At 39.6% G+C, this 12,338-nt stretch overlaps 1 protein-coding gene and 1 long non-coding RNA gene across 3 annotated transcripts in view; one reads left to right on the forward strand and one right to left on the reverse strand.

The window, feature by feature from the left end:
- The window catches only part of homer1b (homer scaffold protein 1b), a 33,708-nt gene that overhangs the window by 6,010 nt on the left and 15,360 nt on the right, over window positions 1-12,338 (reverse strand). For both annotated transcript variants that reach the window (XM_086076459.1, XM_086076460.1), the window contains 5 exons: window positions 10,646-10,738; window positions 6,419-6,567; window positions 541-697; window positions 239-349; window positions 86-166 (listed from right to left, as the gene is read on the reverse strand). In XM_086076459.1, coding sequence (XP_085932585.1) covers window positions 86-166; window positions 239-349; window positions 541-697; window positions 6,419-6,567; window positions 10,646-10,738 — 591 coding nt within the window. The remainder of the gene's footprint in view (window positions 1-85; window positions 167-238; window positions 350-540; window positions 698-6,418; window positions 6,568-10,645; window positions 10,739-12,338) is intronic.
- Window positions 2,670-3,765, forward strand: LOC147173788 (uncharacterized). Its single transcript, XR_015094873.1, has 2 exons — window positions 2,670-2,945; window positions 3,215-3,765. It is a non-coding gene; the product is annotated as an uncharacterized LOC147173788 (long non-coding RNA).

Raw genomic sequence — 12,338 nt, forward strand, 5'->3', positions numbered from 1 at the left:
CAAGATTGTCGCTGGCACATTTGGGACATGACCAGTGTAAATAAATAAATAAATAAATAAATAAATCAAACGGACGAGGGCTCACATCAAGTTTCTGGGCGAGGGTGTCTTTCTGCTCCATGAGGTCATTCATGTTTTCCAATTCTTCTTTTAGCTTTTCCATTTCCTGGAAAACCACAAGATAGGTTAAAATGGTGTAATACAGGAGTGTAAAGTGCTGCCTCGGACACAAACTCGCCTCTTCTTTGTCCCTCAGGGTTGCCTCCAGTTCCTCGATGGTTTGGTTGAGTTCTGTCTTCTGAGATTTGATGGCCGGGCTTTGGTTGCTCTGGCATTCGAGTTCTGTCACCTAAAAGGACAAAGTTGAGGATTGAAATGGATCATTATCGCAACAAGCGCTTCTTTCATCTGAACGCCAAAACTCGTCTATCACTTTCTCCTCCAAGCCTCTCATGTTGAGCGCTTCATTTTGGCACCAAATATATTTCGCGCAGCAAAAAGAACAAGCCACCTCGCATACATGTGGCCCCCCCCGCTTACTCGTTTGTGTAGTCTCTCGGCCTCCTCCTGGTAGGCAGCCAGTTGTTGTTTCCACTGTTTGACGTTGGCAGTGGACTCCAGCAGAGCTGCTGTTAGCTTGGCATTGTTCCCCTTCAGTGCCTCCAACTCGGCTTCCCAGTGTTTTGTCATGGCCGGGCTGCAAGACACAATCGCAAACTGACACCAATTTTCTTTCATTCTATCGTCCATCTGTCATCTGTTAATCCATCATCAACTTCATCTACACACCTTTATCTATTGATCAATCCATCCACCTACTCAATTAACCATCATTCAATCATCCATTCACCCACACAGCCATCAACATTCACCAATTCAGCCATCCTCACAAAGACTGCAGTCGGCACCAAGACCGGACCGGAAGCCATCTCGCCCATCTCGTAGCTATCGGACAAATCGACTGTAATCTGAGATTATAGCCGCAGTCAGTCGGAGGCCTAATCTGATCAAACTCCATGAGAAGATGAGTGCGATCGGGGGAGAAAGTGAATGATTGACGTTCATGACTAAGAGTAGTGTTGTAGTTCTCAAGATTGGTCTCGACCTCGAGACCACTTTTAACTCATTCACTGCCATGAATTCATAATAATAAAAAAAAGATTGTTAAAAATTAGGGGCGACAGGCAATTAACATTTTTAATTGTAATGAATCGCATGCTTTCAATAGTTAACTCACGATTAATCACAAATTCTATATCTGTTCCAAAAGGTTTTCATACTCTTGTTAATAGAAGTGGAAAAAAATGTTAAACTAATAGAAATAGTTGAAATTAATTTTTGACGTCTATAGTCGTCAATGGCAATGAATTAATTAAAAAAAAAAAAAAAAACATTATTTGGGGCGTCAGGCGATTACATTTTTTAATCACAATTAATTGCATGACTTCATGAGTTAACTCATAATTAATCACAAGATTTGTATCTGTTCTAAATGTACAATAAAAACAATTCTAGGTTTTCCTACTCTTGTTAACAAAAGTGGAAAAAAATGTTAAACTAATAGAAATAGTTCAAATGAATTTTTGACGTCTATAGCCGCCAATGGCAGTGAATGAGTTTTAAAGGGTCTCGCCTCGGTATCGAAGTTGATTTTACTCAGTTTATGGATTTTGTTGTTGTTGCCAGTATTAGTCTACTGTGATCAGTGAGAAATGCAGAATGCAGGTGCTACGCTACCTTCCTGGTGTCATGAAGGCAGGTAAAGTAAACATTAAAGGGGAAGTCAACCCCCCCCCCCCCCTAAATTATTATATGATATGTTCAATGCAGCCCCACTAGTCTAAATACGGTATTCTGGTTAATATTAGTGGAGTATGAGTTAAGCAGCAAAATCCAGCAGTTTTATCAATATCAGAAGGCGGCCATTTTGCCACTTGCTGTCTACTGAAGATGACATCACAGTTGCTCAGGTCTCAGGTAACAACTACTCACAGTCAGCTTCAGAAAACAGGTGAGCTGTGATTGGTCGTTGCCTGAGCCACGAGCAGCTGTGATGTCATTTTCAGCCGACAGCAAGTGGCAAATGGCCGCCCCCTGAGACGGATTAAAACCACTGGATTTTGCTGCATAACTCATATTCCCCTAATGTAATATTAACCATAATGTCATGTTTAGACCAGTGAGGTCACATATAACATATTATTGTCAAGAAATGTTTAAGGTTGACTTCCCCTGTGATGTCATTCAATCGGCAACAAGTGGCAAAATGGCCACCCCCTGAGACAGGTAAAAAAACGATTGGATTTTGCTGCATAACTCATATTCCACTAATGTAATATTAATCAGAATGTCCTGTTTAGACTAGTGAGGTCACATATAAGAAAATATTATTGACTTCCCCCTTTAAGGCCATTACACATCAAGAAAGTTTATGCCTGTATTTGCCCAACAGCGTTAGCTTCTTTTGCACTTCTCCGTCATCACAAACACACACAGATGCAGATGCAGATGTACATGCAGATGTACATGCAGATTTCCACCATGTCCAATGGCACCCACTCTGTGAGCAGTAAAGAAGAAAAATCCCTCATCTAATTCACTCTACACTCCTACGGCGCCTTCACTTCTTACACAACAGCCGCCCCCTCTCCGAGTGCAAGCGTGTCTGTGTGTGACGCATAGGAGGCAAACGACACGCCATCCTACACTTATGAACTGACAGACACACACACACACACACACACATGCTGTCACCAAAGCACGTCAATGTATAAACCCCACACAAGCGCTCGGAGAGCAGGAGAGCAGGCGAGACGTCAAGAAGTGAACACGGACGCGGATGGAGAAGGCAAATGCGAGCGATGGAAAAATAAGTGGAGAAAGATGGCGGAGATGAGCGTTTGAATGAGTTTGACTGGAGGTTGAATTTTGGGGTCACGTGGACGGTAAGTTGTCTGCTTTACATTAGTTGTGCTAATCTACTACTCTGTTGTATTATGTTTTGCTTGTAACCGAGTCATCCTCAAATCGTTTTTAAAGTTGACCATTATTTGGCTGTTAAAGTTTTTGTGAGCTGTTACTTCTACGATGTGGCTCAAAGTACAGTACGATTTTCTTTTTTTTTAATAATTAATTTTGATTGTTTAGCTAGTTTGCACCCACTGCTTCAATTCCATAACCCCCGAATAAACCATGATGTTGTTTTGTGCTTTAGGGTTAGAAATCAACTCAATGTGTGTGATTCCGGAGCTTTTTTCCGCATCACACGTGCGCTGGCTGACGTTGCAGCACCGTCAGGTTACTTCTTCCCCCTCACCGATGCGCCTTCAAGGAGCAGTTGCCATGGCAGCAGCGGAGGAAGGCGCTCACGGCGCCGTGACGTTTGGCATACGCAACGCCCCCGTTCGCTCAAGACCACCGCCGAAACATCAAGCGCTATAAAAGCCGTCTGTCATCCTCCGCTTGCTGTCTCTGTCCCGAGCACCCACGCGCAAGGGCCTACGCTTGCAACCCCCCCACCCCCCATCCCCAAAAATAATCAGATTACACACACAAGGTTTAGCGCACAAAATCACCAAAGGAGTGCCGGTTTACGCACAGAAGTTAAAAAAAGTACACAACTCGTCTCTTTTCGCTATCAATTCAACCAATGGTGGATCTACATTGGCGGCAAGGGGCAGCTGTCTTTCCTTCTAAAGATATATTTAATACAGAGCAGTGATTCACTTATTCATTGTGTAGAAATAAAATGATTTTACAGACTAATCTTTGTTGTGTTGCTTTACAGTTATTTCCTTCTTATTTCTCTGACTAGTTGAACAGCACAGAGTTGTTCAGTTTAGGCCAGTTTTTTGTCAGCCCTTGAGTAAATTGAAATTTATTACCTCTGCCAAGCAAAAAGTGGATGCGACAAGGAAAAAAACTAGCCACTAGAAAAGCGCTAGAGTATATTAAGGCAACACTAAGGATCTTTCAATTTACGTTGATTATGGCGGCGCCATATGGACAAAAGTGGTAATGTTATGCCTGAAGGAAGACCACATTAGCCATGAGGACAAACGCATAGCGTCATTTTTGAGTTCACGCCAAAGAGTGAAATACGGGCCAATGTTGATCCTTGACTGTCCTTTTATCCGGGTAGCTTTCCTTTTTCTTTTTTGTCTCCTCAGAAAAAAACTTTACAGTTGTTTTTCATCTTCTGCCATGATAGCAGTTATCGTGCGTCGACATTCAAATTGGCTTCCGTCTTTGTAACGGAAGGGGAATAAGAGAAGCGACGTATGCCATAAAGCGGTTAGCACATTTGTAGTTTTATGTGTGGCAGTGTTCCGACCACTCTCCTCAAGGTTGCTCAATGCCAGTAAAATAATTATACAGACCCCCTCAGGCCATGGCAAAGATAGTTTTAAATGGATGTTTCATCAGAAGAGTTATGAAAATATTTTATTAAGGTTGAAAAGTTCCATAGTGCTTCTTTAACCATCTTATTAGTAGTATTGGCACCTATTTTTTGATACCCTCCCTTCTCACTCTGCCCGCTTCCAGCATTCTTTTTAAACTAGCCCCTGTGGACAGCGTCAAATGTCATTTTTAGCATATGCCGCGGACACCACTGCTATAGATTAGGTTAGAAGTCAACAAGATATTTTAAAATAATTGCCATATAAATTATTTTCAAACACTATATCAAGAATTGTTTCTCTTCTTTAATTTTCAACAGCTTTAAATAATAATAAATAAATAAATAAATATATATATATATATATATATATATATATATATATATATACCAGCGTATGTGTAATTCTGGTCTTAACTAGTTAAAACTTTTAAAATAGATGACTAATTATTTGTGTTTCCGTGCCATTTTATAAGCACATCACAGTATCACACAGTAATAGCCTGCTAAGTGTTTTTCGGTCACCATTATAAACTCCTGGCACTTAAAATAAAAGCCTGTTGGATTTACTTTTTTGGTTGCACACATAATGAATCACGTTTTACCAATATGATCATTGCACAAAATAAAACAATATTCATGTTGGTGAAATGCGTACAACCAACATCTACAATACACTTTTTAATGTAAATCCAACAGACACTTTTTTTCAGTGCAACACATAATAATAATAATAATAATAATAATAATAATAATAATAATAATAATAATAAAGACAGGGGTAGAATATTTCAGCTATCCTTTTTGCATATGCCTCAAAAATGAGAAAAGACAGAGGTTTGCTTCCACTTCCAGAGTTCCAAAGTGGAGCCTGTCTCCCACGCACACAGCACTAACAGTCAGACACACACACACGCACACACACACACACGCGCACACACACGCCTCGCTACAAGCCGCCCTCACTGCACACAGCTTCTCTGGAGCCATAAAGAATTCATGATGGAACACTGGGAATTCCGAATCATTCACGCTTAGGATATTCAACCTATTTGGAAACATATGATTAAATCCCCGACAAAGGCCTCCAACATGGACTCTCATTAGAAACTAATGAATGATAATACATTAAGAGATTGATGTCTTTAATTCAGACGACTGAGGAAATTGAAATGATTGGTACAAGATTACAGAGACGTGACAGTAAATGATACATTCCTCAGAACAGAGCAGATCAGTTTTGGAAGCTTCAATTTATTATAATTGTTTAGAGTGTGTGTGGGGGGGTGTATGCGTGTGTGTGTGTGTGTGTGTGTGTGTGTGTGTTCACACCCTTTCTTCATTCTGTCTTTTTTCCATCACCCACTTCACACATTATGTTTGTATAAGTCTTATAAAACAAGTCGTCAACAGCTTTTTGGACATAAACCTCATGACTGTACCTCAATCAGATATGGATCAGATTCGTACTATCACAAAGAACATAATCCACTGCTAAGAGGAACAATACAACAGTAGGCATGCACTGTGGAATACACACATCTTTAGATTGAGGTTGCATGTAAAAAGAATGCATTGAAGAAATAAGAAATAATGTACATACAATTTTGTCAACAAAAAAGATTCCTGAGAACCACTTTAAAGTTCAATCAATGTACTAAAAATATCACCACGTCCAAGTCATGGCATGTCTTTTTTTTTTCCCAACTTTGATATTCATTGTATTGTTTACAGCAGTAGTCAGCCTTGTAATGACAGCCCTATCAGAAAGAGCAGACCCGACAAGTCTTAAACTGCTCCCTAGAAGGGAAAGATATGAGAAAGCAGTGATGAATAGGGGGAGAACACTAACACCACGCTGACATGGCAACAACAGCATCGGGGAAAAAATGGCTCATACAAGCAAAAAAATAATAAAAATAAGGGAGGGGTGCACATTGTGTGCTTCAAAGTGACAAGACAGGAAGTAGGGCGCCTGTGTCTGGTGCAACATGGCGGACGCCGGCGTGGGCGACATACCTATGAGCGAAGGCCAGCGCGTTTTGCGACGGTTCCGGTCTGGAGTCCGAGTTGGGGGTCGTGTCGCAGATGTCGTCTGTGCCGTTGATGTTTTCCATGGGCGGAGTCACAGGAGTCAAAGGTGACGAGAGCTCGCCAGCTGGAGACTCCTTCAGGTGAAAGATAAGTTTACAGTTTAAGTCATTTTTTTTCTTCACTCGGTGTTGGATGTACAAAACTGACTTTTTTTTCCCTCACCCGTGACTTGGAAGCTAGGCTGGACAAAGATCTGATCTGCCACTTTCAAGCCACGGTCTGAATCACTATCATGCCAAACCCAAAAGGTAAGCAAAGCTGCAATGAGTAAATATTAGCATACTTGATTGATTAAAGTATGAAGTGCTGCGTCCTCAAGTGAAAATGCTTTTATGCTTGCTTAACCTCACCCCTGGTTGTCATGGTAACAAAAGCCATCCTTGGCATTGGTTACTCAGTTTAAAGTGTGATCCTTGGGGTATAATCACAAAAACATTTCTTAGGCATATTATTAAGACTCATGGGAACTGTTTGAAATTGTGTTGGGTGGGGGGGGGGTTAAATTATGTAATGTTGGCATTTGGGCATTGAAATTCCACTCAACACTGAAAAAGTTAGCCCATTTTTTGCTGTAGACTGAAAACCTTTGGGTTTGACATCAAAAGATGAATATGAGAAAAATTATTTTAGTTGAATAGTGAGCAAATTAAAATAAATAAATCACTCATAGACAGCTCTCAGGTTTTCATGTTGGTTACACTCCCTAATTTTAATTTAGTCCTCCCATGAAAAAACTCAAATCTGAACTTGAGTGTACATATTCAAATATATTTAATATTTAAATACTCCATAAAATAGGACATATTTAAGCATGTTCCAACATTTTTTATGAAAAAAGGGCAAGTTCAAACTAAAGACGCGATCTTTGCGTATCTGATCCAGATGTAAGCACCTGGGGGGGAAAAAAAGCTGAATTTCTGCTCTTTTGTCTTCTATTATTCTTTTGAAGTGAAACCCAAATATTTTCCGTCTCGAAAAGAATGCGCCTCACTGTTCCACTTTTTGTAGCAATACTTTTGAAAGGGAGCGCATACACAATTCATGGCTACATTTCATCAAGGCTTTGTGCAACAACAGAAAAATCTAGAACAACAAACTCAATCTCTGGGGTCTTTTATTATAGGAGAAGGCAAAAAAAAAAGGGAGAGAACCTCATAAATGAATCATATTTCCCATATACATAAATAGTTCACTGGGGAAATGATGGAGGTGTGTTTGTATGTGCTAGCTTGGCTGCCTTCAACACTGATGAACTCTTTACGAGCACTTGCACATGCTGATAGGTCGTTAAATAGCTCGCTATATAACGCTGGGAAAATTGAACAAGTGCAGCTTATCTTTATGTCCCATACAAGCAGAGACAAATCATTTAAATATTACACATACATGAAACAAAACTATTAGGACGTACGGCTGGGTGCACAGTGCACTAACACAATGGCCTGGATTGTGCATCCCTAATGGACAAGGAGGAAGTCAGAGATAAGAGACAGATTATGTCTCATGTTACACTTCCCGCTTCTCGTTCAAAGTGGTCAAGTCCTTTTGGGATTTGGCTTAATGGGAGAAGCATGTCACACTCGGCTTTATTTCCCCATCCTCTTTTTAAAAAAAGGGTAATTCCTTGCATTGAGGCTTTATTATGAAAATCCAAAATGTTCATTGAGGGAGATTTCCTCTGGGTTCAGCACTAGATTGTCCTCAACCTTCCATAATGAAGCGCCATAAGGCCTGTTGCTAACAATATAGTCAGGGGTGAACATAAGCAGTGTGCAGGTGCGCATGAGCACGACAAATTGAATACTGCGCTCCAATTCACGTCTGTCTTTTGCACACTCGAATAATGCAGCTCAGTCAGCTTGACTACAGTCAAGCTAGCCTCAATTCGAAGTGAAGATAGCTGCTACTGTACGATTGCCTCCAACTTCAAAATAAAAGCTAAATAAGGTGTTTGTATTCATGTATTTTACTTGTTTCGCCTTTCTTTTGAAATTGACCCTCGCGGCGTATTGCATAGTAGCTTATGAACAACTGTTGGGGCGTCTGGCTTGACTATGCTAGCTCCGCTAAGTCGCTAACGGCTATTGCTAACATTTGCCATGAGCTGTTGGCCAAACGAGTCACAGGAGCGGCACTTTTGAGACATATAACTCTGTGCCGCTGTGCCACGGTGTCACCAGTTTACCAAAATACGTCTTTACTGGAAAGCGGTCCCTAATACAAAAGACTGGGCACTAGTGAAGTTAGGCTAAGTAAGCTAGCTGAGCACATTCTGAAAGACAGAGATGGGCAATTATTATTATTTTTAAACGGGCCATGTAAAACAATTGTGAAAAATAGGAATTTAATGTATTTTTATAATGCAGGAAATTACACTTTTTTTTTTTTTTAAATACACTGCTATTGTGTAGCCCTGGTAAAATTATAGGAAATAAAAAGTGACAGAAAACTGACATAGCTACACATTTTAACGATTACCCTGGACCACATGTGTCACGAGGTCAGTTGGTCGGGAAAAAAATTATCACCAAATAAGAACCTTTGATACATATTTGAGGACCTTGGCAAAACTATGATGGCACAACGTTTCAACTACAGCACATATTTCTCCTTTAAATCACACTCATTTCCTCCCACAAACGTCTATTATGTAATATTTCATTAAAAAAAAAAAAAAAATCACATGCAGGCTACTTGTCATCCGGAAGAGCTTTGTTTATTTCAGTTCATGAATATAAAGTTGCCCATTATACTGAGTTAAGAGCTAAACACTCCCAGGGGACAACAGCGTTAGGGAAGCACTTTAAAAGACCAGCAACCATATTCAGTAGCATCAAAATGGATGCAACACACTTCATTAGAAGGTAGAGGAAACGTCCACCTCTTCCTTTTCTACCGCTTCTTCTGTCCAGGCTTGCGGGTCAGCTGGAGCCTATCGCAGCTGACTTTAAGCAAGAAGGGGAGCACATCCTGGACTGTTTGCCAGTCTGCAACTGCAAGAGGGAGGCCTACACCTACACTAGTGTTAGACGTGTATTGAGCAGGCGCAAAGGCCCGGTACACGCATTAAGACAATCGTGCTGTATTTATCCTGATTTTGCCCTTTCTTGACCCGGACGTCAAACACCCGACTATCTCATGCCTTGCAAGATTGTCCGATAAGAATATCCTTCTTCCTGAGGTGTGTCAAGAGTGGATTTATCCCAATAAAACTTGTATTGTCCGAAAAGGCTGGGTCGAATCTTAAATATTAAACATGTTTAATATTTCTGACTGAAATTCTTCAAGTGTGGGAAAGTCGATGTCTCCCTGAGTCATGTGGAATTCTTCTCATTTTTTTTGTGAGATTAAAAATTTATTTTGAATCCCATTGTACTGTATTGTTAAAATTAGGGTGGTCTAAAAAAATTTTTAGCACAATTAATCGCATGACTTCAATAGTTAACTCACGATTAATCACAAATTTGATATCTGTTCTAAATGTACAATAAAATATATTTTTTTATAGTTTTCATACTCTTGTTAACAAAAAAGTGGAAAAAATGTCAAACTAATAGAAATATGGCTACATCTTTTTGTCATTTATAGTAATTTCATAATAATTCATAAAATGTAGTTAAAATTAAAAAGATGTACTGTACTGTAAAAAAATTGTGTGACATTTATTTGTGCTGAGGGCAACTTGTAAAATTCTGCACATTTAAAAATTTTGTAAAATACAACTTGACCTCAGTCTCCACAAATATATGCATTATTATTAAATGTATTACTGCTAAATTTTGATGTGGATGTGTCTGCTGTGTTACGACTGGAATTCCCCCAGTGCAGGCTTTCTAAGTAAGGGGCGGTCATTAATCGCGTGTTTAAAAAATGAGTGGCATTAAAGGAACTTTAAATAAACTCAAGATTAACGCACTCATTTTGACACCCCTAGTTAAAATAAATGTTTAAATGTAAATATGTAAATAGAGCATTTAAAAAATATATCCTTATCAATATACAGTATTTATAAGAATTACAAACCAGCATAATAAATCTGCCTTTTGTTATTCATCCATCTGTTTTTTATAAGGTTAGGGTTCGCTTTGTATATTTGAGTATAAAGTTTGAGGATGTTTTGTGTTTGTTATGACGCGTACTGACTGAACATACCTGAGAGGGCGAGGTGGACATTTCCATCTTCTCCTGACTTTTCTCTTTAGCAAGCCGCGCTGCTTCTTTATACTCTGCAAACTTCTCTGCAAACTGGGCATGAGCACAAAAAAGGGCAAACGCCGGTCAAATAAAAAAAAATTATGATGGCTTGCCAAACACCAAGACACTCATATACAGTAAGAGATCCGCTTGTAATACTGTAGGCCGGCCATTCATAAAGCCAGGCCTACATTGGCAAGAGCTGTTGTCAATAATGTTGTGCAATTGAATTTGAAAAGAAGGCCCTTGCCGATAATACATGCTCAGAATCAGAAATATGAGCTAACTAGGTCACTGTTGACAACCTTTTTGTCAAATGACACGCCCACCACACAGCAGACTGACATTGTTATCATCGAGGAGGTTATGTTTCCCGCGTAACTTTGGTAGACTGTCATCATTTTCTTCAATTTCTTTATTAATAATGAATGCAACCTAACGACAAAATTCACACACGCAGTATAAATTTGGAGCTGTTCTAATGAGTGGCATTTAGTGTTGCGTCCTCATTTACTTTCCGATAATAACTCGTCGTTGGCTCGATCTACAGGCCTATTTTAGTCGGAGGCAGAAGAATCAAGCAAGAAGCGCTATATAAACATTAGCCACTGTGACGTGCAACATTACAACTGCTATTTCAAACGTCCCATTTAAATTCAAGTCGAGTGGAGGACTGTCTGGTTCAAAACTGTAACTGACACTTTGGCTGGAGGTAAACTCAAGAGTGCCATTTGTAAAAAGGCAGCCAGTAACTCAATAGCGTTCCACTTTGGCGCAATTGGATAGCTCTGGTCTCATTAAAGCAAATGCGGTGTACCACGTGGAGACATTGGATTGAGACACCAGAAGATATATAGAACAGTGGAAAAGCTGTTTTTAAAAAAAAAAAATCCTGATATAGGTTGTCATAATTCAGGCATGACAGGATTTTATGATTTATTTCACAGATCCACCTGATTATTAGAAGTTAAGAATCCAGCACAGTATATTGTGATAATATTTTATCGGTAAGTGAACACGGTAAAAGGCACTTGTGAAACCAAATGTTAGCTGTATAACGAAAAAAAAAAAAAACACGTTGAAGCTCATGATTAGTGTCTGAGGTGATCACTAATAGCAGCCCCGTGAACATAAAAGCAGTAATTTATTGCTAATATAAACTGCTTGATTCTCTGTTTTATTGCGATCGGGCTGCCAGTCTGGTGTAAGGGTTAGTCACACACCACACACTCCTTGTATTTGAAAATAATGGACTTGTCAAATACAGGGAGAATTATCAATTACTGCTTACGGAGGAAGAAAGCCCAGCATAAATACTATCCTGCCGTAAATGTCTACCTTACATTAAAACTCAGGGCCTGGCAGCTGACCAAATCACATCAACGTGTATAAAATCATGCTCTCACATCTACGAGTGAACCGTTGGATATAAATAACTTAAAGGAAAAAAGGTGAAGGGATTTATGGGTATTATTGAGAGCAGCTATTGATGGAAGGGGGGAGAGGCCACTGTAGTACCTAATATGAATATTCAACATATAATGTGAAACAGGAAATGTCCTTTATTTCAGCTTTGGTTGTAAGCTCTTTTAGTGATGAGTTTGGTTATGGTTTTAGTGTGTGTGTGTGTGTGTGTGTGTGTGTCTCAAAG

This window comes from Leptonotus elevatus, chromosome 5 (assembly GCF_054856555.1).
Source record: "Leptonotus elevatus isolate MCC_2025b chromosome 5, RoL_Lele_1.0, whole genome shotgun sequence".
In the NCBI taxonomy this organism is placed as follows: Eukaryota; Metazoa; Chordata; class Actinopteri; order Syngnathiformes; family Syngnathidae; genus Leptonotus; species Leptonotus elevatus.